This window comes from Clinocottus analis, unplaced genomic scaffold (assembly GCF_023055335.1).
Source record: "Clinocottus analis isolate CAN_PGR_092001 unplaced genomic scaffold, fCliAna1.0.p SCAF_5, whole genome shotgun sequence".
Classification (NCBI taxonomy): Eukaryota; Metazoa; Chordata; class Actinopteri; order Perciformes; family Cottidae; genus Clinocottus; species Clinocottus analis.
In genome coordinates, this window is record NW_027176207.1 from 12,181,040 (window position 1) to 12,206,678 (window position 25,639).

The following is a 25,639-nucleotide window of genomic DNA, read 5'->3' on the forward strand; positions in this document are numbered from 1 at the left end:
TCTCTCTCTCTCTCTCTCTCTCTCTCTCTCTCTCTCTCTCAACACGTGTGCGCCCTCAACTGGATCATGTGGGAAGTCCAAAATCTGTCCATTTTCAAAATAAAAACCCACCCGAAACCTGGATGTTGAAAAGCTTGTTTTATTTACAGGTGATGCACAAAACATACACAAAGAGATAAAGGATTCAAGCAAAAACAATGTAGGCCTTCTTAACTGCGAGGAATGAATGCCTGCGATTTAGCCTACATGTTGAGGCTGCTATTGGAGTTGCTAATATTGTGGGATTCGTTTGTGTGATTGGGCACGTTTTTGTTGGTGGAAAACAAATCCACGAGAAGCTTTCAATCCCTCATTCAAAGTTAAGGATTTAAAAGGAAAAAGAAAACTCACACAGTGATTTTCAATGTGAAAAAAAAACAACACGAAAAGACAATCTGACTTTTTGTGTTGGTCAGAAACAGGCTTCATCAGGCAGTGATTTAACATTAGGAACTGGAAGTCAGTTTATTCTGACCTTATGTGTTTAGGCAACAGGTGCTGGAAATATACATGACACCAGAATGCACTGTGACTGTTGGGCAATGTTCATCTGCTGAAGAAGGCTGTGTGATATGATTGAAAGCTCAATAACGCGTTGATGAAGCCAGTGATGAACAACAAAATGAGAAAACATTGATGTGACTCAAACATACTGACAGTTATCAGCATTTACACAGTAAAGGAAGTACATGACAAGGGAAATGCAAGCAAAACAAAAGAAAAAAAGTCAAAGAAAATTGAGGAACCACAGCAAAACATGAACATGAAGCAGCTGGCCATCAACACTGGTGATGGATTTGAAACATCAAAAGCCTTAATATGTGACACATGATATGTAAAGGGAAGCTATGGTTGGTGTGGGTTTAAAGCAGCATCAAAGTGTAAGAAGAAGTTCCCTCTTTTAGGTCTTTGTATATGTGTGTGGACATTGTACTTCCTTTATAAGGAAACACTGAGGCGTGGCATGACATGGAGGAAAAACAAGTACCCATGTCAGACGATGTTTTAACATGAATCAGGGTTAAATGCTATTACATTATGTTATTTTGCATTTGTAGATTTCTTTGAAACATATACAATCATGGGAAATATGCTGACTATCCGTGAAACTGCCTCTCTGTGACTAAATAATTGTTTTGTTCAACAATTCAACAATGTATATTATCATGTTTAGTACACAATGACCAAAACCCCTGCATAAGTCAAGAGTGATACTTGAAGAAGCAATGCACTGTCCCCATATTACACTTCCACTGAGACCCACAATGACCCCAACATCATGGCAAACAAAGGTGAAAACATCATTTTGCCAACCCTGAGGATATTGATCATGTAAACACAATATCAGCAACACAATGCCAGACAAACAGGGCAACATGATATAAGCCCTTCTCACATTTACAAATAATTTACTGCAAAAAATATAAACAATATCTTTTATACACAATGTTGATTACACATGTTTATATTGATAGACAACTACTTTGTTGTACAGGACTCCCACAACCACAGAGAACGCACTTAAAAGTTAAACACGAATGGGAACATGAGGAAAGTGTTAATGCAGTGGTCTGCATTTATATTACACATTTTCTTTAAAGAGGAACTCCGGGAAACTTTTTTTACTCGTCAAAGTATGTTTAAAGTCTGATAAATTGCCTCAAGTGATGTCCCTTGAATCATCTTCAGAGTCTGAAAACTACATCCTGGGGCTTCGGAGTTAGACAGTGCGCTTATCAGACTTCTGTGGCCCTCTCCTCATCCCTGTTTGATGCTAGCTACATTAGCTTATAGCATAACAGACTTGACTATCTGTTTGAACAGTCAGTGTGGAAGGTGTAGGTTTTGACAAGGAAGAAGAATGCTACGAGCAATGCTAAACCAGTGGAGGACTCTTTTATGTTCATGAACAGAGAAAACATATCCAAAACCATGAGATATTTTAATGACAAACAAAAACTGATGTCATGAATGTACACGTGGCAAAATTCTACCCGGTTAAATTCTTCATCGGCTTTCACTTAATTGTAAATAATAAATTGAATCAGTATCATAATGTGAAAGGTGCACGGGTGTTTTAGGGAGCAGTTAACATTAAAGGAATTAATAAACATGAGAAAAGGTTGAAAACAAATTGCAAACAAACACCTTCTTCCAAATGTAACATTTCAGGAAAAAGTCAGCCTGGATAATTTTCTGAAGAAGAGAACCGAAATGTTACGAGCTACAGATGCAAAAACACAGCAGCCAGCACTGTGAAAATCCCCATCATCTAATGTTCCAGGACATTAACTGACATTCAGCAATTGTCAATGTCTTCACCTGATGCTCAATATGTAGCATCCGGATGTCATTCATTTACAAAGGGTATTAAATATCAAAAAATAAGAGTGTATTTTAACGACTGTCACTGTTAAAGCAGCTTTTCACCGTCAGTTACAGAACAGTGTTTGTATTCAAAACTAACTGTTTTCTAATTTTTCAGAATTAGACATTTACAGCATTTCTGTCTGTTTCTGGCACTCACACAAAATATGTTTCCACATGTGCACACACTCCGAGTGCCAGTATTGTAACCTAGTCTTCAACTCAACCTCCCTGGAACACGCCAATGTTTTGTGTCTCCAACAACAGTCCTCCCCTCCCATACAGCCAAGCGATAACGAGCAGTTGGAGCTCAAGGCCAAAGAAAAGGAGATACAAGCTCATAACAAGATACTGAACTAATAGGACACGCCAATTATGCCTCAATATGCTCTGCTTTTGAGTACTGTCCCCATCTTTCTGTTTCCTACCCAGCAGTCAAGAGGGAAAGTCTCAGGTTCATGGAATTTAAGGTCAAACTTATTCATCATTACTTTCCCCCAAAGGGAGCACTACAAGTGAGGAGTCAAACATACTCTTACACAGACAAACTGACAGCAGGGGAGGTCGAAATGTACGCGGCACATATCCCAAGCATGCACCCTACAAATCGTCATCGTCTTCCTTGGCATCTCTGCCGTTGTGCAGGAAGGCCTCCTTTTCCGGCGACGCCTGTGAATCGCGATTGCACTTGTCCATCTCTGTGAGGGAAGACGAGCGAGCCTCCGCGGCCTCAGCGCTGTGATGATAGCCGTAGCCAAAGTAGATCACGAAACCTGAAAAGGCAGGGATCGATACAATTTGTGCAACGATTAAGTCTCCCTTGAAAAAGACAATTATGAAGTGAGAAAAGGAGAGCACCTACCTATAACCATCCAGATAGAAAACCGTATCCAGGTGCCTCTGTCCAGCTGCATCATCAGGTAAACATTGACAAACATGCTGATCACTGGAAGGAAGGGTAGCAGTGGGACCTAAAGAGTCCAGTGAGGAAACGTGGCAGCTTGCGTTAAGACACAGCAAAGTGTAAGGATCACAGGCAGTGTTGAAAAAACTACTTAAACTACAGTTTTTATAACCCCAACTATTCTACAGACCGAGTTTCTAAAATCAAACCTTAAAGGACAGCTTTGTCTTGCTCTCAGGCTGCCTCCAGACGATAAAGGTGAGCAGGAGACACACCAGGAAGATGACAATGAGGGCTACAAGGTTCCACACTGCAGCTCCTCCATGCACTGCCAGTACACTGAACACCAGGATCAACATTCCTGCACAAGAACACGTGTTTTCAAATCATTTCATGCGTGGCTCTGCAATAGTTCCAGTTGATTCACCATCAAGGATTCAGTGAATATTTTCCGAAATGAATCCAATGAATCTATAATCACATACCCATGACAGAGACACAGATGTTGACAGCAAAGCCCGACAGTGTCGTCGGCTCGGGGTTATCCGGGAACAGGAGGGTCTTGAAACTGAATCTCTCCTCCACACCAGGCAGGATGCCCATACTGGGGACACTAATGCCGTCACTCAGCTCCACCTCATCCAGAGTACTGGCCATCTCATACATCAGACCGGGCTGCTGGGGCTGGTACCTGACACAAACACACAGGCACACACACACACACACACACACTTAGCTGTTTTACCATCGCAACTTCACTCTATATTGACATCACTAAAAATAGTTGCTCGTCCCAGTGGTAATGCAGTGATAAGGAGCAGATGTTGAGCCTTTTTTTTTAATAAATCATGACAATTATACTGTTACTGGCAGCTGCAGAAACATTTTTTAGCAACAGCAGTTAAAGTCCTATTTTGTCTGGTAGTATAAAACTGCTTTCAACAAGAATGGATGACTGAGTTCCACTGGTTGCTAAAAAGAGATATAAACATATGTGGCGACCAGAAGGTGGTGATGGAAGTGTTAAGTGTTTGAGCTTCAAGCTGGAGCAACTCCAACGCTGAACTTATGTTGTTCCTCCGGACCACTGTCCTTGGATAAACTCTACATACTTATGTCCCCCCACTGACCTGAGCACGAGGACACAGGCAGCCACTAATGTGTAGGCCAGCAGCGTCCCTATTGACATCAGGTCCACCAGGTCCTTCAGGTCAAACAGAAAGGCCATGACGGCTTCGATGAGCGAGAAAATGAGAGAGAGGGAGGAAAACAAATTAGTTGTCTGATGGCTTTTGCTACTATAAAAAATGATAAAGAGAGAGGACTGTAATGTGTTCTCGAGATGGTCCCCGGACTTCCCATAAACATGTCTAAGTTTTAAATCTATGGTTCTATCTAACTATATGGTTAACAAGGTCAACATTATATCTGTGAAACATCAGCATGTTAACATGCTGCGTTTCATCGCTCAGCTCAAAGCTCTGCTGTGTGTAGTTCAGCCTCACAAACGCAGCACACAGTAAGCACATTGAAAACTATTTGGTAATGTCCTTTGCCTCAACACAACCCTTTCCAAGTAGAAACAGCCACTCCTTGCCTGATGCGCCCATAAATAAAAATAGTTTCACTAATGACGGCTGACAGAGAAGTCAAAGCGGATCATCCATGTTGTACTCTTTCTTTTTGCTTGGTCTTGATTTTCTATAATTCTACTTTCACATCACCTCATACCTTTTTCCCTCTACGCCCTCTCTCTCCGTACCAACTCCCAAATGCTCTGTTTTCCTTGTTAGTCCCCATTTAACAAACCCTATCCATCTTACCAGACATAACCCCGGCGGCCACAGTGGACGTTATGGGGGATTTCCTCTCGCTGACATGGGACAGGAAGGAGAAGAGCAGGCCATCCCGAGCCATGGCAAAGATGATACGGGGTAGGGGGAACATGGAGCCCAACAGACTGGGGAGGCGTCAGGAGGAAAACATCAGATTGGGACAACAGTAGCAGAGGCATGGTAGAGGAACAAGGGGCAATGAAGTATAAAAAGAAGTCAGTAGGGAGGAAACGGGAGAAATTAGCTGAAGGAGAAAAATACGTTTGGTTCGATACCAGTTGTAGCAAGTTATAGCAAGTGTAGCAGGATACCCTGCCGCATTGTAGAGCAGCAGGAGCATGCAGTTAGGCCAAAGATTTATCTCCCAGAAATAGCAAATATGGTGCTCCACGTGCTTTTACTCTGTTATAAATATTAAGTTACATTAGCAAGCAGTTTAGTTTGGAGTTACACCACCATGATGCAGGTAGAAAATTAAGTCTCCCTCCATTAAGTTCCTTAAGAAAACAAGTCCTAGCCCATGACCCGTGTTAGAAGAATGACTACACAAGAGACCGGGCATGACAGTTAGTGAAGCCCTCTTCATGCTGGAGTGCTGATTTCCAGCATGTTTCTTCATAACACAGTTCAAATTCAATCTGCAATCGGCAGACCAGAGCATGTCCAACCCGACGTAGCTCACCGCCGCAGCTCGAGAAAGAGCATCAATAATAATTGATGCTGTTTAAAAACATGCGTGTTAGTGTCTCACCTGCCCCTGCGCCAGAGGTGAGGGTTGCAGTTAGCGGGGTTTTGGTGCGGGGGCTGATCTTGGCAATGAACTTGAAAAGCAGCCCATCGTCGGCCATAGCCCAGATCGCACGGGGCATAGGGAACATAGCACCCAGCAGGCTACCGGGGGGGAAGACCAGGATATATAGTATCCACACTTACACCCACAAACGTGCCGTGAAACGTACATGAACAGAGACACCAGCTCACAGGTACAAGCAACATCAAAATAGTACATTTACATCACAGAATATAATCTATATTGTGCAAAACATGTCCTGTCAGCATAATTGTGGCATGAAGGAACGTGTTTAATATCAAAGCACGCATCTATAAGTATGCTAGGCACACATTTTTAAGTTAAGAATGTATGGAATCCATAATTATCTGAACAGGTATTCAAAATGAAATCTAACACTGCTGAAAGAAGCATTTAGCATGTGGTGGACTTTGAATACACAAGTTACAAAATAACAGACATACACGGATACTACATATTCTTAGCAGTGCTGTTATTTTTAGTCAAGGGATCAAATGCCTTCTGAAGTTAAATATACATTCACATAGTATCACACAGAGGAGTGTGTGTGTGTGTGTGTGTGAGAGAGAACTAGAGTACATGAGCATGCATTTTAAGCTAACAGACCAATGCGGGCGTGTGTGTGTGATTGCTTACCTAGTAGACAGAGCACAAAGAGAGCCTACAGCTACAGCATATTTGGCGCCTCCCCAGCCCACATATTTAAAAGCTACAGGCAGAGGGCTGTTGCTGTCCAGCAGGTAGTATGGCATCATGAGCGTGAGGGCAGCAGAAACGCCAAAGTACGCAACGAAGCAGATGAGCAGTGAGGATACGATGCCAATAGGGATGGCTCTCTGGGGATTCTTTACCTCTTCACCTGGGGCGTAGACGAGGAACAGACACAGGAAAAAAAAAAAAAGAACATGTTCAACTATTCATTGCTTCACCAGATGCTGACTTTTGCATTACATTATAAAAAGGATAGAAGTCCTGTCTGTTGGAATTTCAAAACACAAATCTGCCTTATCAACAATGCTACAAATACGTGCTATCAAACGGAAAACAATAGTCATACTGGCCGAACTCTCAACAGTTTGGAAAACTGGGCAAACAAATGTATTTATTTTGTCCACATGTTTTGCAACAAACTGAACAAGCAGCTTATTTTCCCAGTACACCCACAAGACGGCAACACACAACCATTCAGCTGCAGGTGGTTATGCAACAGAGCTCCTCAGGCGAAACACTCACATCTTGTTCTGCAGTGAAATCACATCGCGATGATGGAGTCTGTATAACACTGTCTGGTTCCTTTCTGAAACCACCATTCACGATGTACTGATTGCCTCACATTTGTGGAAGGTCAAATGTAATATGCATAACGGGTAACATTTGTGTGTGCGTGTGGAGGGGCAAGAGGTCGGGGGGGGGGGCTTCATGCCAGCTTACCTTGGTAGTCAGAATACACACACATACACACACACACACACACACACACACACACACACACGCCCACACACTCTCACTCGCACTAGCCAATTAGAATTCAGGAATAAGAGGGGTGGGAATAGCCGGGGTTCGACAGAGAGCAGGCAAACCAGAAGAGACTCTCCTCCCTTTTCCTTTTCTTTAGAGGCCTTTAACCGATTCAACAGAAACACATACATGAAGACACACGCCGATACACAGGTCTAGATCAGCACAGTGTCGAAAATAAATGCCTCCAAACCTGATGTCATAATATAACTGGAGCCCTTCAAGCCCTCACGCTAAACCCTAACCCCTAATCCTATTTATTGTTCGAGTTGTGTTTAGTGTTTGTACATGGGGATTGTATATTATTGTCGCCCTTATTTATATTATGTTTTTTTTTCTTGATTTGTACCTTGTGCCTGACATAAAAGGGAACCCTAGGGCTCAACAGATTTTAACCTGCGGCCCAGTGCTTTGCGTCCTACCAAGAGTCAAATTGGGTCAAACTCACTCTTTTCACTCTTACCTGCCCCTCCTATGTAACACTCCTGGATGTTTACACAAGCTTCGGATGGAAACAGACTCCAGATTCAGTTACAACACACCAAACCTGACACACGCTTATGAGGCAATAGAAGTTATACGAGACGTGGAGCAAATGGAAAACAGAGTCAATAGAGTGTTCTGGCACTGACCTGTGGTGGCAATGCAGTCAAATCCGACAAAGGCATAAAAGCAGGTAGCAGCTCCCGATAGGACGCCTGTGAAACCAAACGGCATGAAGCCGCCTACCCCTAAACTCTCTTTGGTTGGCAGGATGTCTGTCAGACTGAACAAGGAAGAACAGTTATCAACTAAAATAACCTGATGATTTAATTCAATTTATAAAGATCAGAATATATAAAAATGGAGGTCTTTGGATCATCCAGACTAACTGATCCCATCCTGCTGGTGATACAGTATCAAATATAACACAGGATGTTTCACAGAACATCTTTGATGTAGACGTGAGTGTGCATCCACATTCTCACTTGAGGCTGGAGTTACTGGTATAATTAGCATGTAGGATCTCCTCAGGGTCCAGCTGCCAGTTCTTCAGGGTGCCTTTGACCAGGCCAGAGACCACCATGAACAGCAACACCATGATGTTGATACACGTAAAAACCTTGTTCACCATAGCTGACTCTTTGACCCCAAATGCCAGCAGACCTTGGAAATGGAGAAAACATAGACAGAAAAAAAAGGAAATGAAACCGGCTTGGAGGATGAGGAGACAAGACGAGAGGGGCAATAAATTAAACTGGTTACGCAACAATTTTACTCAACTTATCTGTAGTGAATATCTGCCACTGCAACAACTTTAACTAAACATTTGTCAGGGAAAGACAGCAAGGGGGACAAAAAGAAAGAGGTTTTCCTACCTGTGAGGGTGAATATGATGAGTACAGCGAACATATCGGGGTACTTTGCCAATATACCCGGTGCATTCATTGACATGTACTCCCTGCAGAACTGCTCTATGCGCTTCCCTACCAACTCGTCAAAGGTGGCGCTCCATGCTCGGGCCACACTGGAGGTACCTGAGATACATTTTTAAAAAAAAGAATGTGTTGAGTCTGTGCCTTTTGGTTGTCTTGTTGTCTTGCATCCTCTCATTCGGTTTCTTTTTCTGCATGAGAGCACAAAAAAGAGGCGGCATAGTAGCAAATGAAGATGTGCGTGTTGTTTACCAATGATGTAGGAGAGGATGAGGTTCCATCCAGTGATGAAGGCCCACAGTTCCCCCACAGTCACATAGGAGTAGAGATAAGCTGAGCCTGTCTTGGGCACACGGGCACCAAACTCGGCATAGCACAGACCTGCCAGCACTGATGCTGAGGCTGCTATCAGGAAGGACAGCACGATGGCAGGACCTGTACGAGGACATTGGATATCATAAGATTAGGGGTCAAGATTTTTTTTATCAGAAGACATCTTTTAATCGCTTGCTGGGATGTCCACTTACCTGAATTCTCTCGTGCGACAGCGCCGGCCAGCACATAGACGCCAGCGCCCAGCGTGCTACCCACGCCCAGCGCCACAAGGTCAAAAGTGTTGAGGCATCGAGACAGACGGGAGTCTTCTGTGTTGCAGTCCACCACCTTCACCCTCAGCAATTGCTTCCCGAAACCCAGAAGCTTCTTCAGCGCCATGGATCACAGTCCGACCTCAGGGAGGGGGAGAAGGTTGACCGGGGTTCACAGGTCACGGTTGGGAGGGGGAGAGGTCACACACAACCTAACAGGAGAGAAAAGATGAGGAAAAGTGAGTTAATGTTCCTCACACTTACAGTTGACTCAAGTGCTTTAAAATAAGCGGTAAACTTAGTATTTTGGTTCTTTCAATAAACACATGGTCTCACAATAGCGAAGTGTTACACACTGGGGTTATTAAGGGGTTTTGACAAACTTGAGAAACTTGTAAGTAGGACACTGTTTCCTGGGGTGTTACATAACACAACCCAAATCCACAATATGAGACTGCTCGCCAAAAAAAAGAAAGCCTATAGGGATAATCCATCTTATTGCTGGATACGTTGCTGACATGTGTTACATAACACAACTCACGGGAGAGGAGGCAAAGCCCTCGAACAGACTGTTCAAGACAAAGACTATCCGTGCTCATCATGACACAGAAAACTATTTCTTGAAACATGCTGTGGAGACTCGTTACTTTACATTACGCCTACACACAGCAGGAGAGACTAAACCTACCACCGTTACTGTTTACGTCTGCAACTCTACAAACAAGGACAATTGACCATTTGGAACTACATCTATCCTCTGGGGGCAAAAAGCAGCTGTAACTTCTCTTTCTTAAGTGGTTGCTAAGAAGATACTGCAGGTCAGTGGTCTGTCCAACATGTCATGCACATTCCCCAGGGCTGAGCTCACAAACTGAGAGGTAATACTTGATATTGGCCCAGAGAGGGCAGCTCGAGAAATGGAAAGAGGAAAGACAGAAGGGAGGGGGTATAAACAATGTCCTGCAGCTATGTTAGGTTGTGGCGGTATGGCAGAGGTCCAGTGGCATGTCCCACAGAAGAGAGATCAGACATGCAGCAGCATAACACTGTGGCCCATTTCGAAATAATGACACCTCTCCACATGAGGACGTTAACCCAGAAAGGTCATGTGGACAGTACAACAGTCGTGTCACACCGTATGGAAACTTCCACACAAGGGTAAGCTAAGGTGACAACCTTGTGGCTTCTTTTTTTCTTCCCAGAAAACATTGAGGTTCAATGACCACATGTGAATTTTGTTTTTACAAAATCCTCAATGGATATATCCGTATACAATGCTTAAGTGTGCAGTGAGGCATGTGTACTGTATTTTCCCAGAAACCCATCAAACACAGCTAAAACGCAACACCCACACAACTATTGTTTTCCCACAGTGTGTACATCGAGAAACACAGAAACACTGAGCTGTGTCAACGCTGAATCCAAAGCATTGCCCCACATGTTCAAGCTGAAATAATTACACAAATTTAAATTCAGCTTTTTCCAGCTGCAGCTTCTATTTCGTGTTGCAGAGGAACCTATTGTCTGCACCGTGTCCTTTTCATTAAAAGGTGCTGGATGTTCTTCAGAAACAGGATGGAATTAATTACACCCGTGCAGGCTCTCATATTATACACCATAATGATACTGCGTTGCTTCGTTTGATTTTTAAACTGCTGAAATTGCTGGTTTATACTTCTTAAGTGTGAATATTTTGGGGTTTTCTTAAAAACAGTAAATGTATGGAGATAATCAACATACTAATTAATAATCATATACATATAATACAAGCCAATGAATTAAACTGTTTTTTGTTGTGTTTTTTTTGACATACAGTTTATGATTTACTGTACTGACGACATGAGACAGTACAGCCCAACACAATGGAAACCAAAAAGCACCATATTGATGTTTCTGTTGCATTTTCTCACTTTACAAATACCTTTTTCAGCCATAGCCACTTCCACTGCTCCACCATTGAGCCCCCATGATGAAATGCATACAGAAAATTAAGAGTACATTGAAAGAAATGTCTGTTTAATTTGTCTGTTCACAAAAAAAATATTCATGGGAAATATACAAATAATCCATAAAATTACTGGAGCCAGCCAGCACCGGTGAGACTGCTATGCACATGCTCATGGTTGATCATTAATATGCCGTGATAAATAGGTTGCTGATTTGTGCGACGACTTGTTTTAAAAAAAACCCGGGAAGGTTGTAAACAAAAGCTTAATCAAAATGCTCTTAAAATATCCAGGGGATATTCTGCCCACATCGGAACAAACACACATGCATGCACATAGCAGAAGAAAAAAGCCGATGTGAACCACACAACCCCTCCCTGACCTGGGTTCATCAGACCGAATACTGACACCTCAAACAGAAGGAAATCTGTCTCTTCCTAACAACCCAGTGTGTTTCAAACCGGAGGCACATTGAAGTACACAGACAAAGTCAATGCCTCCGAGCAATGTCAAAATGACAATAATAAACTATTCCACAAAGGCAGAAGGAGAAAATGTATGAAGTACTTACTTGAAACCACCTACAGATAAGCTTCACCTGTCGATAGGTGCGGAAAGTTTGAAAACAACGGTGACGGAGGGAAAAAACGGCACATTTGTTAACTGTTCTTAAAGCTGCTGTGAAGACTGCGCAGCGCTCGACAGCAGCCGCTCTGAAATAGAACCGGGGAGGAATCACATGGCTTTGCTATTCAAAGCAACACACGCGTGCATGTACACACAAGCATGTTCAAAATGTAGCAGTAGGTGGCTGACCATAAAAACCATAATACATGTATTTTTAATAACTCTGAATGCCTGTAAGATCTTTTATATATTTACAGAGTTGAAGCTGAATAGAAGGAAACAGGCATGGTAACACAGTTTATCTATGAAAGCAGCCGCTTTTTTGTAACGGAAATGTAATGTAATGGAAGTGGCTGCATCCAGAAATGCCTTTGCATGAGTGTCACTCATGCATCTCGATACATGCATTCATACCTGCATGCTCGGTTTGAATTAATTGAAATAAAATGATCCCGCACCTTATTCCTGAGGTATTACTGCGTAAAGAAAATATGGCCTGGCAAACTTCAGGCTTCAGACAGCGTGATCCCTTCTTAACTCAGTGTAAACACACATACCCACATATACCCGGCCCACTGTCAGTTTATAAGTGTTTAGGCAGAGTACAGCAGAAGGCAAAGGCAGTGCCCGTCAGTGGGAGGGAGTGGATGAACAGGAAAGGGGGTGTGATCCTTCAGAACCTATGAGAGCAAACCATAAATATGACACCGCTTGACATTTAGGAAGGCTAGCAGTACTCTTTAATACTACCAACAATAAATATCATGAATATAGTCCCCCTGTTATCTGATGTCTCGTTAAATTAATCAGTAATATGTTGGAGGAATAAAACAGTGTAATGCATATTTGCATATGTATGCAGTCCACTGTGTTGGCGTACGGTTTCATAGTTTTGGGGTCATTGAGTTCAGCTCAAATGCATACACTCACTATACGTGTCCAGCGAACTGAGTGGAATTGCTTTGTGGAGGCGGGTTCACTGAGGAGAGAGAACGGCATGCAACCGCAGAGAGTTGACTGCTGCTTGTTGACAAGTCCCATATGTTCGAGCTCATGCATCCTGGTGTAGTCATATTCACAGGTTTTTTTCTTTTGCACTGCAATAGCATCTGTGGACAAAGTGATGTGTTGCTGCTGGACTACATGCCCCAATGGGTCACCCTGAACTTGTGTGTTTGCATTTCAACAATGCGTGCCAATCAGTCAAGTCTGCCAGGAAGAGTCAAAGTCAGAGATCGCCAAGTTTTGACCATAAAGACCGAGTGATTTATTGTGACACTTATAGCAAAACTACAAACGTGTGACAAGGGGACAACGTGTCCTCCACGTGTCTGAACACACAACTATGGGACTCTCATCCTATTCCTGACACAGACCAGAGAAGTAATCACATATTTCAGGAAACAAAAGATTGGCCCTTAACCTCCATTTAGTATTGCAAAGATAGTTGATGCCATAACACCCAGAAACTCTACTTTCTACAACATTGAAGAGTTACAATCACACGAAAAAAATAGTGAAATGTACAGATACCTCTCTTACCTCTCTTTAACACTGGAGTCACTCTGCTGATTATTTGCTGATAATTTCAGGGGACTTAATGTCTGCAATTGGTGAAGATCCAAGACATCCGGAACATTCAGGGAAAACATTTGCCAATTAGTTATCCAACTTTTAGCCTTTAGTACATTGACATAGTACTAAACTAATAAAGATTAAGAAACTGATTTTCGTCTACCTGATGTCTCTGAGAGAATATGTATATTCGTGTTCAGTAAAATAGCACCACGAACAAGAACATGAGTGTGTATTTTTACAAACCATATTTGTGTTCATATGTATTCAGATATTGTGTCTTGCAATAATTAATAAGAACACAGCAAGTCAGTTTGTCACCTTTGACAATTAGAAAGGTGGCCCTGCTCATTGAATACAAAGTTCACTTCCAGAAGCTCAATCTGTTTTTATTCCAGCAGCTAATCACTTCCGCAAGCATGACTACACATTGTGTGCGAGTGTGTATTACTATTATCCAACATCATAAACCCCTGATCCATGTTTTGTACACACTGCAATCTATTTACTGCAGCGACAGTTGCTTACATTTTGCACAAAACGTTGGCAAGTCAATGTCAAAAACCCATCAACTGCAACTTGTTTCCTCTCGACAGCGGGTGTAAACAAAAAGCCATACACTTTTCTGTGAAAATACCTGTTATGCTGGTATTACTGATCACAAAAGGAAACCAAATGTGTACTCATGAGATGCAGCAAATTTGAAATATGAAGCTCCAGCATCTCCAGCTTCTCAGAGAACCTGGAAAGCTTCCACACACACTCCTCAGTGCGTTTGTATAGGTGTCATACAGCCCTGCAGTCAGCTACTTGGTCGCTCGTGACCCCCTTTCAGACCAGCTAAACTTAGACCAACTGAAACTGGTCTTGCTATCAAGATCCAAAAGGTCAACTCTTGTTACTAAGTAATTCTTAAAATATAGTCATATGCAGGATGGAAATATACAGTCACTTGTTTATTTAACAATTATTTGTCTCCTATTTTGGCCACAACGTCTTTTGCCAAACACTGTTAATGGACTGTCACAGAATCCATTAGGCTGTGCAGGTGGAGTCAGACCTCCATCAAACTGAAACACTGTATGGGCTTCATAATCTTAACACTACGTCCATTTACACTGTTCTTGTTGGTCGTGCTTTCTTGAACTACAGTACATATTTGACCTTTCCAAAAGAGTAAAATAACAAACTGTACTGACTCAGGTTCACAGTTAATATATAAAATAGTTTAACACTAAAGGAGAGTTTTCCCATTTCAACTTAAACGAATGGGTGCATGGATCCTAAACACTTTATTCCTCCATGGAACATTTACTCCACTATGAGTGTACACATTTTCCACCGCTAATTTGCAGCTTGCTCTGCATGTCCATGGTTTTTTTAAAGTTTTTTTTTAGGTTTTTCAATGTTGCATGTCCATAGGGTTTTTACTCATTGTGGCCACTTGCTGCTTTCACTGCAGAACGGGGATAAGTAAACACTTCTCACTCCTGGTTTCAGCCCACTTTTGAGCTCAGGACGGTTTCGTCCTTATTCCAAATCACAGTCTCCACCGTCCTCGCACGCATCACCAGCCCCCACTGCCACAGCAGCTCCTCACGCAGTCAAAGCCAGCCTGAGCCTTTGCACACCCCCGGGATCCCCCCTCTCATATTACACGACCACGGTTGCAGACAACTCTTTTTTAGGATCCTCTACATGTAGAATCAGCCAAACATCAATTGTTTAGCAACGAGGTGCAAGTTTGCACGAAGAGGACATTGTGCAAACGCCGTTGTGGTATGTCTTCGGTTTGTGAAGCCCCCCGGCATGCTGCGGGAACCAGTAGCACTTACGAAGCAGTTAAAATGGGGTCCTGCGATAGGGGAACATGTGGTTCACAGCATGGGTGCGTCCGTGTTTTCACTTTACGCACGGGAATACGAGTTCCCTCTCTGCGCCCGGGATGCTGTGCATCACCCGAAAAGGCTCCAGCATGGGGCACAGATGCGAGAAAAGTTAGTAATCACACACCGCGTGAGCATTTGAACGCGGCCACGCAGCACAGCGTCGTACGAGTCGGTATTTACCTTGTGGATCCTGCGCAGCGCATGAAGCAGCGGATGCGAGCTAGGGAGTTCCTCGAGGTCTGAAAAGTGGAAATAGTAGGAAATAAGCCTGTGTTAACACACCGAGGCCGGCAAAAAATAAATAAACGTCCGTCTTTGCAGGTGGTAGGAAGGAATTTAGTTCAGGTTTCGGGGTAGCTGTGGAGAGCGCGTTCAGATGGAGGAGGGGGCAAACAAGCAGCCCCGCCCGCCCATTACCATTACAAGTTAAGCAACAGCCATGAGCCTTAAACTGCTTTTGAAACCAACTGTCACAAGTGACCACTGTCTAAAATTAGCATGATTATGAATTTTAAACACGAGACATGACAATCTGAAGTTTGAGGGAACTTTCAGTCACAGCTGCCCCACTGAAGTGTTCTTCTGGTCTAAACTAAGCAATTATTCAGAAAAACACTGATAGTTTAGCTCTTTCAGTCAGAGAAGTCCTTCAACAAGTATTGCCAAAATTGAGGGACATTGAAAACTATTTTTGTACTGTTCCTTTTTAGTGGTCAGAATGTTTACTAAAAATGTAACAACGCCATCCAATAAAGCCACACTTTTTACTAAATTGACATAAGACAGATCATTCAAATGAATATTTTATTCACAAGCAAATAAAATACCAACACAAAATTGTTTTACAAAATTGAATACAAAGCTGTCAGCTGTGGTCTGGGTCATCGGGGAAGTCCATAGGTGACACAGATAGGGAAAGTGGCGGTCAAAGAACAAAACCACATCAAGTGTCTGAGTGCTGGTGGACCAGGTGGTTCTTCGTCTTTGCCAGGGTGAATATCTAGCTTTTGTCCAACTATTAAAGTTCTTTTGGCAAATAAAAGTATGTAAGAGCATGATGATGGTTATGCTTTTTTTTTTTTTTAACAGATAGCCAGGTTGACTCTGGTGTCAATTTAGAGATCAGACATTTCCCAAACGTGCCAGTTACCCATATCAACAATTGTTTATTCTAAATAAATTATGCATTTAAAATATTGCCAGCATGAACAACCAAAAAGGTCTTTTGAGTTGACAATAAAAGGCCTTATTTCAGCCTCAGTCTTGTGTTGAACATATGAGCACACCTTTCTGTACATTATTCACAATATTTACACCAAGGTCTTTTACCTTCTCTTTGCAGGCAAGGAAGCAACTGTCACGTTATATTTCAAATCCATTTCACGCTGTTTTTTTTCCTCTCTCCAGGAATCCAACTTCAGTGTTCCCATGGCTTCAATGTGTTGAACACGACAAAAGATGTATAAAAAGTTGCTATTGCCATGTCCTCCTCTACGACTTGGCTTCCAAAAGAGGCTTGATGTCTTTAATGCCATGCTCTGCTGCCACTGCGATGATGTGATCCAGGGCGTTCATGTGGCCCAACATCTTCACAACCTCTTTGACTTGGTCCCTGTTGGCAGAAATGAGTCATAAAAGAAACAGTTTGGACAAAACCCATAACAAGGTATTGCTTAAGGGGGTCGTCTAAGAACTTTGTGATTTAACAAAACCCTATTGCAATCTTCTTTAAGCACCTTACATATTATTCCAACAAATGTAGCTATAACTGATTTAAAGTTCCCCAATTGAGACAACTAGACTGTACAGTATGTGCAGAACTTCTTACTTGGCAGTGCGTCGATCTACATCAGACCCGCCCAAACTGCTGCGGTACAATGATTTGGCCAGGTGGGTGAGGTAGCGACAGAACGGTTCCAGCTGGGGCAACGTGTGCTGGCCCTTCAGTCCAGAAAACCACTGCAGAGGCAGACACTCCACCACCTGAAAAAAGGTACGAGAGTGGACAAGGAGGCGTTAAACACAAGCTCTGTGTGCGTTAGTTCTTTAGTGAGTTACAAACTGCCACGGTTGACCAACTGAGCCACCCACTCCTGTTTGTCAAGTTAAGGCTGCTAGCTGTAAAACGGCACAGGAATGCAGCCAATCTCATTGATTTGGGTTGAGAGGCTTGACTGTTAATGCGGCTAAAAAAACAAATCTTTGGTCTCACATCACGTGTCATTGAATACGGTCGGATGTCTGTGGAATCATTTTGAATCCTAAAATTAGCTGTGTCAATGCTGAGCAGGCTTGTCCACATTACCCATCTTTACTCTGATGTCGGGTGGGCTGCTTCAGATAATAAAAGTCCCTCTTGTAATCTTTGCACACATTTTTAAAAGGTATTCTTCAATAATTTTTTGGGCTGGGCAAAGTTGAAAAAAATGTAGCTGATTAATTGCATGATTTTGTTGCGATTAATCGCATTATGCTCCAAATTCAATAATGAAGTAAAAACTAGTATACTGTGCGCTTTTATTTTAAAGTAAAGTTATCAGAACAATATAACAGGCACTCTGGAGCAACAGCAAGTTGCTTTGCGCATGCGCAATTAATTTTCAATCTGGACGCGGAGACTGCAGTGCGAGCCTGCCGGTAAACTAACCGCCTGTGAGCGCTTTGTGAGGCGGAGCGGCTCGCGGCAACACGCAGTGCTCGCTGAGAACAGAAACGACATAACAATACGCGCTTTCACATCAGGCTGAAGTCTGCAAGTCGTCAACACTGCCTGTCGGTGAGGCTACAGAAGCGCACACACCTACATGAATCGCCTTGAAAGGAAAAGCAGTGTCGTTGTATTGCACTTATGGCGTGCATCTTATTTTTGATTTTTGATTGACCTCAAGCGGGCTGGACTAGGAGGTCTGAACTACGCCGTCTAGAGAGATTTGAAGTGCAGCACCTGTGTGCAGCAGTGATAAGCCTAACACAGCGGTAATTGCAATTAACGCATGATCAAATAATTAACGCCGTTAAAGGATTGATAAGTTAACATGTTAACTTGCCCAGCCCAAATATTTTTTTAAATCTCTGTCAAAAGAATATCACTAAAGACAACTCATGGTATTCTCATGGTTCTAAATTGTAAACCATTTAATAACAAGTCAGTTAATGTAAACAAGCCTTATGACCATATCAACTCTGCTGTATCCATTTACACATGAAGTTACAAAACAACCAGTGGGTCTCCTACCTTCTGGCACTTTGGGACATTGTCCGCTCCAGTATCCGTGGTCTGCAGTGCAGAGAGGATGTATCTATTCACAGTGCTGTCCAAAGCCAGATCCTTCAAACAAGAACTGGATAAGATTCCTTCCCACTGCAGGATGTTGCCCAGTAGCTAAGACAAAAACACAAGCGCATATCAATAATAATAACCAACCAACCAATAATAATAACCAACTAGAGAAGTAAAAACAACACTATTTATTCCCCTTTTGCACATACCTTTACACAGGACCAGAACTGCCGCTGGTAGAATAGGTAGGGGCCGCCGTTCTTGTTCTCCAACACACTGAACAAAAGCACAAACATACTTTTAATCAGTTACTAACTTTCACTATATAGATTGAAACACAAACCGCACTCCCTCTATTGAGCAACATACTTTTTGGGGTAAAGTGGAAGGAAGACATCTTCATCCAGAGTCCGCCTGGTCCTGAAGACAATGGTTTTCAAAAGCTCCTGATGAGAAAAAAAATTAAAAAATTGGAGGAAATCAAGGACGACCATATTTCTATTATACGAGACAAAGCAATCTCCTGCTTTTCAGATGAAGTACATTACGTTCCTGTAGGTAGTAAGAGAGGTAATGGTACCTGTGTGTATCTGTTGTCCCCATGCAGCACAGTGGGATAACCTCTCATTAGTCTGTGAATGAAGCCCACCAGGCCGGCAGTTTGACTGTTTGACAGCGGGTCCCATACTTGCTCTACCAACGCTGACAAACACACACACACACACCAATCCATAAATATACATGACAGTTGAACTGCATTGTTATGCCAAGAACATCTTAGTATGCTGAGTGCAACTGTGTGGGTTACTCTACCTGACAGTTTGGAGAGGATGACCTTCTCCACAATAGCAGGCAGCAAGCTGATATCCCCATCTCCTCTCTGCAACGTGCTGTGCTCCTCGAAGCCGTAGAACAACAGCGACTCAAACCAGAGCATGTACTCGAAATTTGCACACTGAGTCTGGGCAAGGAAACAAAAAAGACAAGGGGATTTGAGTTTTCTTCTTCCATTTCAAAAAGAAAAATGTTCCACTAAAAACATACACTTGCCGTACATCAAGAGGGTTCCAAGTAATGAGCTGCAGACGAACTAAAGGGTTAAAGAGTTTGGGCAGACAGAGGCCTATGTAAGCATCTCTGTAGCAGTCAGCGTATTCTCTCCTCCACACTTCAAAATGGGATTTGATGCAGTCAAGAGAATGAAAGTCCTCCACCACGTCCTCAAATACTTTCTTGCATTCCCTGATGATACGATCTGGATGGAACGAAAGCCTTTAGTTAGCATGAACCACAGAATGTGATTTACGTTATGTCTATGCAGTCCTTTCTGCAGCAAATTAATGATGTACCTCTCTCCATGTTGAAGCTGGTGATGTCAGTTGAGGTCTCCTCATCATCCGATGATAAGCCTTCTTTATGCTCAGCCCTCTTTCCATTCTGCTCTCTAGCTTGTCGCCGGCGAGTCCTGCACGCACAAACAAGCAAAAAAGGCAGATAATTAAAACCACAGACAGAATTTACAATAAACTGCAACCTGTTTAGCACTTAAAGACTCCCTGAAACGTAACTTAGGGTGTCTTGCAACCTATACTTAGCACACCAAGCTACAATCAAGGCTGCATAGTTGTAAATAAAAGCAGAGAACGCTAAACTGAACTGTGACAATAGACCATTATGACAGCAGCCTCGTAGCCTATCAGAGGAGTTTAGCCCACAAATCCAGGAAACATGTCTTTGAGAACGATTTAGCTTCATACCGTCGTGCTTCTCTTTCTGCTATCCTCCTCTGACGACTGTTCTCTTGGTAAGCTGCGCGGTCACGACCAAATGAGTCCAGATTAGGAGCCATGACAGCTTTACCTGCAAGAGACAGGAGTCATGTTAAAACCAGCAATAAATAGATGAAACAACCCATAACCCCATTCTTAATCTGACCCCTAAATATCTCACAACAGATTTAAAATAATCCAAAAAATATAAAAATTAGAGGCGAACAGTTTTTTTTTTAAACGCATGACAAACAAGTTTACATATTGACCTAAACCTCCTAATATGTAAAAGGTAACACCAGCAACACAACATCATATTTTTTTTACACGCAATTGTAGTATCATTCATTTTCTAGTCACTTACCTGGTTGCAACTTCCTACATGTAACAGTGAAAGTGACAGATGACAAGTCACTGAGATCCTTTTTTTTAATCTTTACTTAGTGACTCATTGCTTGAGCTCAGATACAACCGCCCAGCTGACAGCGACCCGGACAATAAAGAGTAGCCGAAACAGCTCCTCCATTAAAACAGTTCTCATGTATGAACATGCTCACTCACTCAAATCACACCTCAATTAACCTTAAATCACGCTCATGAGGGAAACATAAATGTGGGATGTGGGTAACACAAATGTGAACACACACACGCATCCAGAGAACTAACGAGGCCGTTCAAATAAATCATAAAAACCTTCAAGATGGACTGACTTGAAAGGCTTGCAAACTCCGACGATTCATCTTTAATATCATCCTGTCTTCTCTGGACAAGTCGTGAGGCACGTTGCCTTAGTAACTGGTGCATGGCAGCCTCCAGCTCCAGGACAGCAGGCACCTGAAAGATATGATGCCTTCTGTGACCTCTGACCCAAACAAAAAGCAGGGCTCCGAGTCACAGGGAGTTCTTGCTGAAGGGACAAGAGAAGCGTGATGGACAGTATAACACTGAAACCAAAATACCGCTGGTGTTGAGTGAAAACGTGGATCTCTAAGTTCAGCCAATGTGTTAAGCTGAAAATAATGACAATCCAAATTTTACAGCATAATTAAATGACTTAATGAAGTAAAAACAAAATTGTAGAGTTGACATTTTTACCCAACACTGGCAATATACAGTTCAAGTATTGATGTTTAAACTGTATTCACTCCATAGTAAGTCATACTGATAATGGTTGGTTAAGTGTCCCGTATTCCATCACCTAATAGGGTTAAAACAGATGTTAGTGTGTCTGAGAAAACACATATCGGCAGCTGGTAGGCCTGTTCTCACGTTGTTCCATGCAGTTGCTGCTCCGCTGCTGCAGGAGTAAGACTGAATTATTCTATTTAGACATGCATTCAGTAAGTCACCAGCTACAGCGAATGTCAGAAACATCATTACATGGTGTTTTTAGAAATTGTTGTTTGGAAATAATGTATATTAGTTGTCCACGCAACTATACTGGGTTCTCATCAAACGATAACTTTTATTTACTTTTTGTATGTTTATTTATAAGAATTAAGAGCAGTTGTGAACCAACTGAGACAAACATTTAGTGCTTCAAATGACTCATCGGCAGTCACACTAGCTTGTCAGCTGTTACCTAGTGTCAACATTAGCATCCTAAAAATGTACTGAAATCTAAATAATTAATGTTTTACAAAACTGATTTCTCATTAGATCATCTCCTATTAAAATCCACATCAAGTGGTCAGAGATAACATATACACAAATCAGACAGCAGATAAAATCTTCCTTACCTTTTCACTGAAACACTCAAGCAAGTCTCCAACATACCCTCGCATCTCTTGCAAGAATTTATATTGATCTGCATTGTCATTGGACGAGCCCTCCAGCTGCTGTATAGCACTCTCAGAGGCAGCCAGGTCTTCTTGGATCTGTTTGTAGCGGCTGGCGTTTGCGTTGTTGCCTGCTTGCATTTGACTGAGCCTAGAGACGCATGACATACAGGGAAAGATGGTAATGATGGCTTAGCTGAGGCTGAGAAAGCAGAAACAATATTTTAAGTGCACCCATCAAATAAACACAGAGATTATGAACTTGGATCAACAAGAGATAAGAGCTAAAATAATGCACTGGTTAGTAGTTTTAATGAGTGGGGACCAATGTAAGCCCCTCCAGACCTTCACACTGCCTCTGTGGCCTTTAGATGTGTGGATAGTTTGGCTAGGTCCACAGCACATAAAGATGGCAGCAGCTGAGCTGAAGTCTGATATTAGATGTCGCCGCGGTCTTCCACTGAACCTACCTATCCTGCAGGCGTTTCTTTACCAGATCAATGGATACCGGTGTTAGGTCACTAATAGGCGTCCCGTAGTGAACAGAGCCATTGTCTGTTCGGCCTGTTAACTTGGCAGTCTGTGGGACCACAGTGCTGTAGGTGAAAGGCATGCTGTAGGCAGAGCCATAAGGTTGGCTCTCGTAGCTGTTCTGGTAGTAGACTGTGTTGTTCTCTGGCTGGCTGCTTTGGACCTAGTCATTAGAAACAAGGCAGACACATGTTTTTAATATGACAACAAACCAAAAGGAATTCACTGCACAATGATATAAAACAGAGAAAAACATCAGAATTCCACAACTGTTCAGAGGGCTGGAAGATCTTACCTGGGGTATGCTGATTCCTTTACGAATCTGCTCCTGCTCCCACCGGCTCACCTCCTCATCCTGACCTGTATCTAGTGCCTCGTCATCACTGCCATCAATACCTGTACATGTGATGGAGATGTTCAGGTCTTAGAGACAACAGATTGAAAACCGTTGTATATAATCATTGAACGCTGCACCATTTTCTTAGGTTACCTATCTCCTCAGCAATCTTTTGTCTCTGGCTTTTGTTCTTGACTCCGCTGAAGCGGATCCTCTTCTCTTCCTCGTCTTCGTCGTCACTGCCATCTTGGTCTTCTTCTTCCCGTACGATGCGTTTCTTTGGAGTCTCCGTCTCCACAAGAGGTGTTTCACCCCCCAGCTCTCGAGCCAGTTGCCTGCGCTTTCTTGCAGCATGGATGAATGCCGCATCGGGAATCTCCCCTATCATGAGAGAGAAATAGGTCTTGATCTTAGTTTTTGTGCACAATTGATTTGAAGACCCATTTGAGGTTAACAGAATCAAGTTAAAACAAAAAATAAATAAACTCAGTGATACTATTAACACTCTGGGAAAGTACAGCTCTGTCAACAACAACTGGAGTTGGCCCATTATTTTAAAAAGTGCTGGTTGTGCTAGTGCTGATCATTGAAACATTGAACAGGAATTTAAGCGTGTGTGTTACCTGGTCTCAGGCTTGTGAGGGAGGAAAGCGTGTTGAACGATGCTCCAGTATTGTTGCTCCTGGAGGCTTGACCTTGTGCCTGGCCAGCTTGACTCTTTGCCTCTTCCTCCGGGTCATCTGTACTGTCCACCTCCATTTCTTCCTCCCCCTGTTCACTACCCGCTCTGCTGGTAACTTCTTCTTTGATGGCAACCACAAACTGAGGTTGTGCATCTAGGAAAGCCGGAGGCAGGAAAAAAAATGAGTGGAGGAGGATAACAGATCTAACAAATAAATAAAAAATACCTTCATCTTCAGAAAATATATCTTAGAAAATAAATTGAATAACCCATCTTAGATGGCAATGCAATATGCGGTTTGCTTTGGTTGGATGTAAACAAGGTAAATTCATAACTTCCACCAAGTGCCATTAACTTTATGTCAATCTACAATGCAAATCCCCTTTCCTAAGAGATCAAAGAGTTTGAAGTACAATAACATGTGACATTGTATTGCTGGGATATAGTCTATTGTCACAGTTTAAGTCCATTGTTGCATAACTGTACTGACATGCCCGAATTGAGCTTCATGATGTCTGCTATTTTGGGGGAAACCGTTCCTGCTGCAAAGGCAGCTGGCCTAGGTATGTCAACGTAGCATTATTAAGTGACAACAAACGATGTAACGCATGGGCAGAAGGATATCCCACCTGATCTGAATTCGTGTTTGACTCCAGACTTCTCCAAGTCGTCCTTGTATTCTTTCTTCAGCTGCTTGACAATCTTCTTACTGTGGTTGGATTTCTTCACTCGGAACACTTCGGACCCTTCTGTGTACAAACAGAGCATGTGAGAATGTGACCAGTCAGTCAAGTCAAGCTAAGCATGCACATCATCCAGGTTAAGTTGGTGGTATTAGAAAAAACAAAAGCACTTCGCATTAACTGACGCCAGCTGTAACGTTAACGGGTCGTGCGATTATATTTCGTATCATAAGCAGGACCTAACGTTAATATTTAAACACGCAAGGACAATGTGATCCCTAAAAACAAACGGTAACCGGCTAGCTACCGTAGCATTGGTTTACGAAGCTAGCTTACCTTCATCATCGTCGAAACTCAGCAAACTGGCTTTCGTGGGTCCCGCCATTGTTGCTGTAACAACAGTGATGTCCTTGGCTTTCTTTTCTTTCTTGACAGCTCTCCCGCCGTACACGCTGGCCTGAACCCCGTTGCTCTGGGAGTTATCTGCGCCGCTGGGTGCTCCGGCAGCGCTGACACTTGAGGTCTCCATGAACGGGATTTCCTCCACGACAGGCCCAAACGACGTCGGCGCCGCGGCGGGCTGCCGACCCTCCTCCTGGTCGTCCTCGTCGGACTCATTGCGCCGTCGAAAGTTAGCGCGTTTCGCCTTTTTAAACATGTTTTCTCTGCTAAATGCAACGGCGCATGGTCTAAACGCAGGAGGCGGCTTTTTAAAAATGTGCTTCGAGCAGAGGGAAACTATCTGCACACTGCAAGTCAGCCATTTTCTGTCAGATAAGTGCGTTTCTTCTTTGTCGTCAAAATGTGAAGCCGAGCACGTGTACCGTGGGTGTAACATCGCCCCCAATTGGTCAAAAGTGGTACAGACGCGCGTCAAAGACGTGCCCAACAATTTGCTATATATACTGTAAATCAAAACACAAGCCAGGAGGTGATGGAGGATTATGTACCTGCATTGCGGAAGTATTTGTTACATAATATTTGATTCTAGTGATGAAAATGTGCAAGTTTGTCACCTGTATATTCTGGGGGTTTCAAAATCCATTGTGCAAAATGTAATAATTGG

General features: G+C 42.8%; 2 protein-coding genes across 5 annotated transcripts; both read right to left on the reverse strand.

Moving 5' to 3' along the window:
* Nucleotides 1-130: 130 nt before the first annotated feature.
* slc7a1a (solute carrier family 7 member 1a) lies at nucleotides 131-15,853 on the reverse strand. Of its 3 annotated transcripts, none has more exons than XM_068600883.1 (13): nucleotides 15,694-15,853; nucleotides 9,417-9,688; nucleotides 9,142-9,324; nucleotides 8,833-8,991; nucleotides 8,443-8,620; nucleotides 8,107-8,240; nucleotides 6,593-6,815; nucleotides 5,134-5,270; nucleotides 4,441-4,543; nucleotides 3,796-4,001; nucleotides 3,520-3,671; nucleotides 3,269-3,377; nucleotides 131-3,179 (listed from the first exon to the last, which is right to left on the reverse strand). In XM_068600883.1, the coding sequence occupies exons 2-13, from the start codon at nucleotides 9,601-9,603 to the stop codon at nucleotides 3,007-3,009; spliced, it is 1,944 nt and encodes a 647-aa protein (XP_068456984.1). In that variant the 5' UTR covers nucleotides 9,604-9,688; nucleotides 15,694-15,853; the 3' UTR covers nucleotides 131-3,006. The 3 variants fall into 3 exon arrangements, with proteins under 3 accessions (XP_068456984.1, XP_068456982.1, XP_068456983.1); XM_068600881.1 differs by lacking the exon at nucleotides 5,134-5,270 and adding an exon at nucleotides 5,897-6,036; XM_068600882.1 differs by lacking the exons at nucleotides 5,134-5,270; nucleotides 15,694-15,853 and adding exons at nucleotides 5,897-6,036; nucleotides 11,994-12,074.
* A 447-nt stretch (nucleotides 15,854-16,300) lies between these two features.
* Nucleotides 16,301-25,354, reverse strand: paxbp1 (PAX3 and PAX7 binding protein 1). 2 transcript variants are annotated; one of them, XM_068600663.1, is made up of 18 exons: nucleotides 24,910-25,354; nucleotides 24,520-24,636; nucleotides 23,832-24,044; nucleotides 23,362-23,589; nucleotides 23,167-23,267; nucleotides 22,811-23,034; nucleotides 22,302-22,491; nucleotides 21,273-21,396; nucleotides 20,551-20,653; nucleotides 20,143-20,258; nucleotides 19,849-20,048; nucleotides 19,607-19,754; nucleotides 19,374-19,495; nucleotides 19,163-19,239; nucleotides 19,003-19,069; nucleotides 18,749-18,895; nucleotides 17,342-17,496; nucleotides 16,301-17,125 (listed from the first exon to the last, which is right to left on the reverse strand). In XM_068600663.1, exons 1-18 carry the CDS (start codon nucleotides 25,229-25,231, stop codon nucleotides 17,005-17,007), a joined length of 2,775 nt encoding a protein of 924 aa, XP_068456764.1. In that variant the 5' UTR covers nucleotides 25,232-25,354; the 3' UTR covers nucleotides 16,301-17,004. The 2 variants fall into 2 exon arrangements, with proteins under 2 accessions (XP_068456764.1, XP_068456763.1); XM_068600662.1 differs by having other exon boundaries at nucleotides 24,520-24,639.
* Nucleotides 25,355-25,639: the final 285 nt, after the last annotated feature.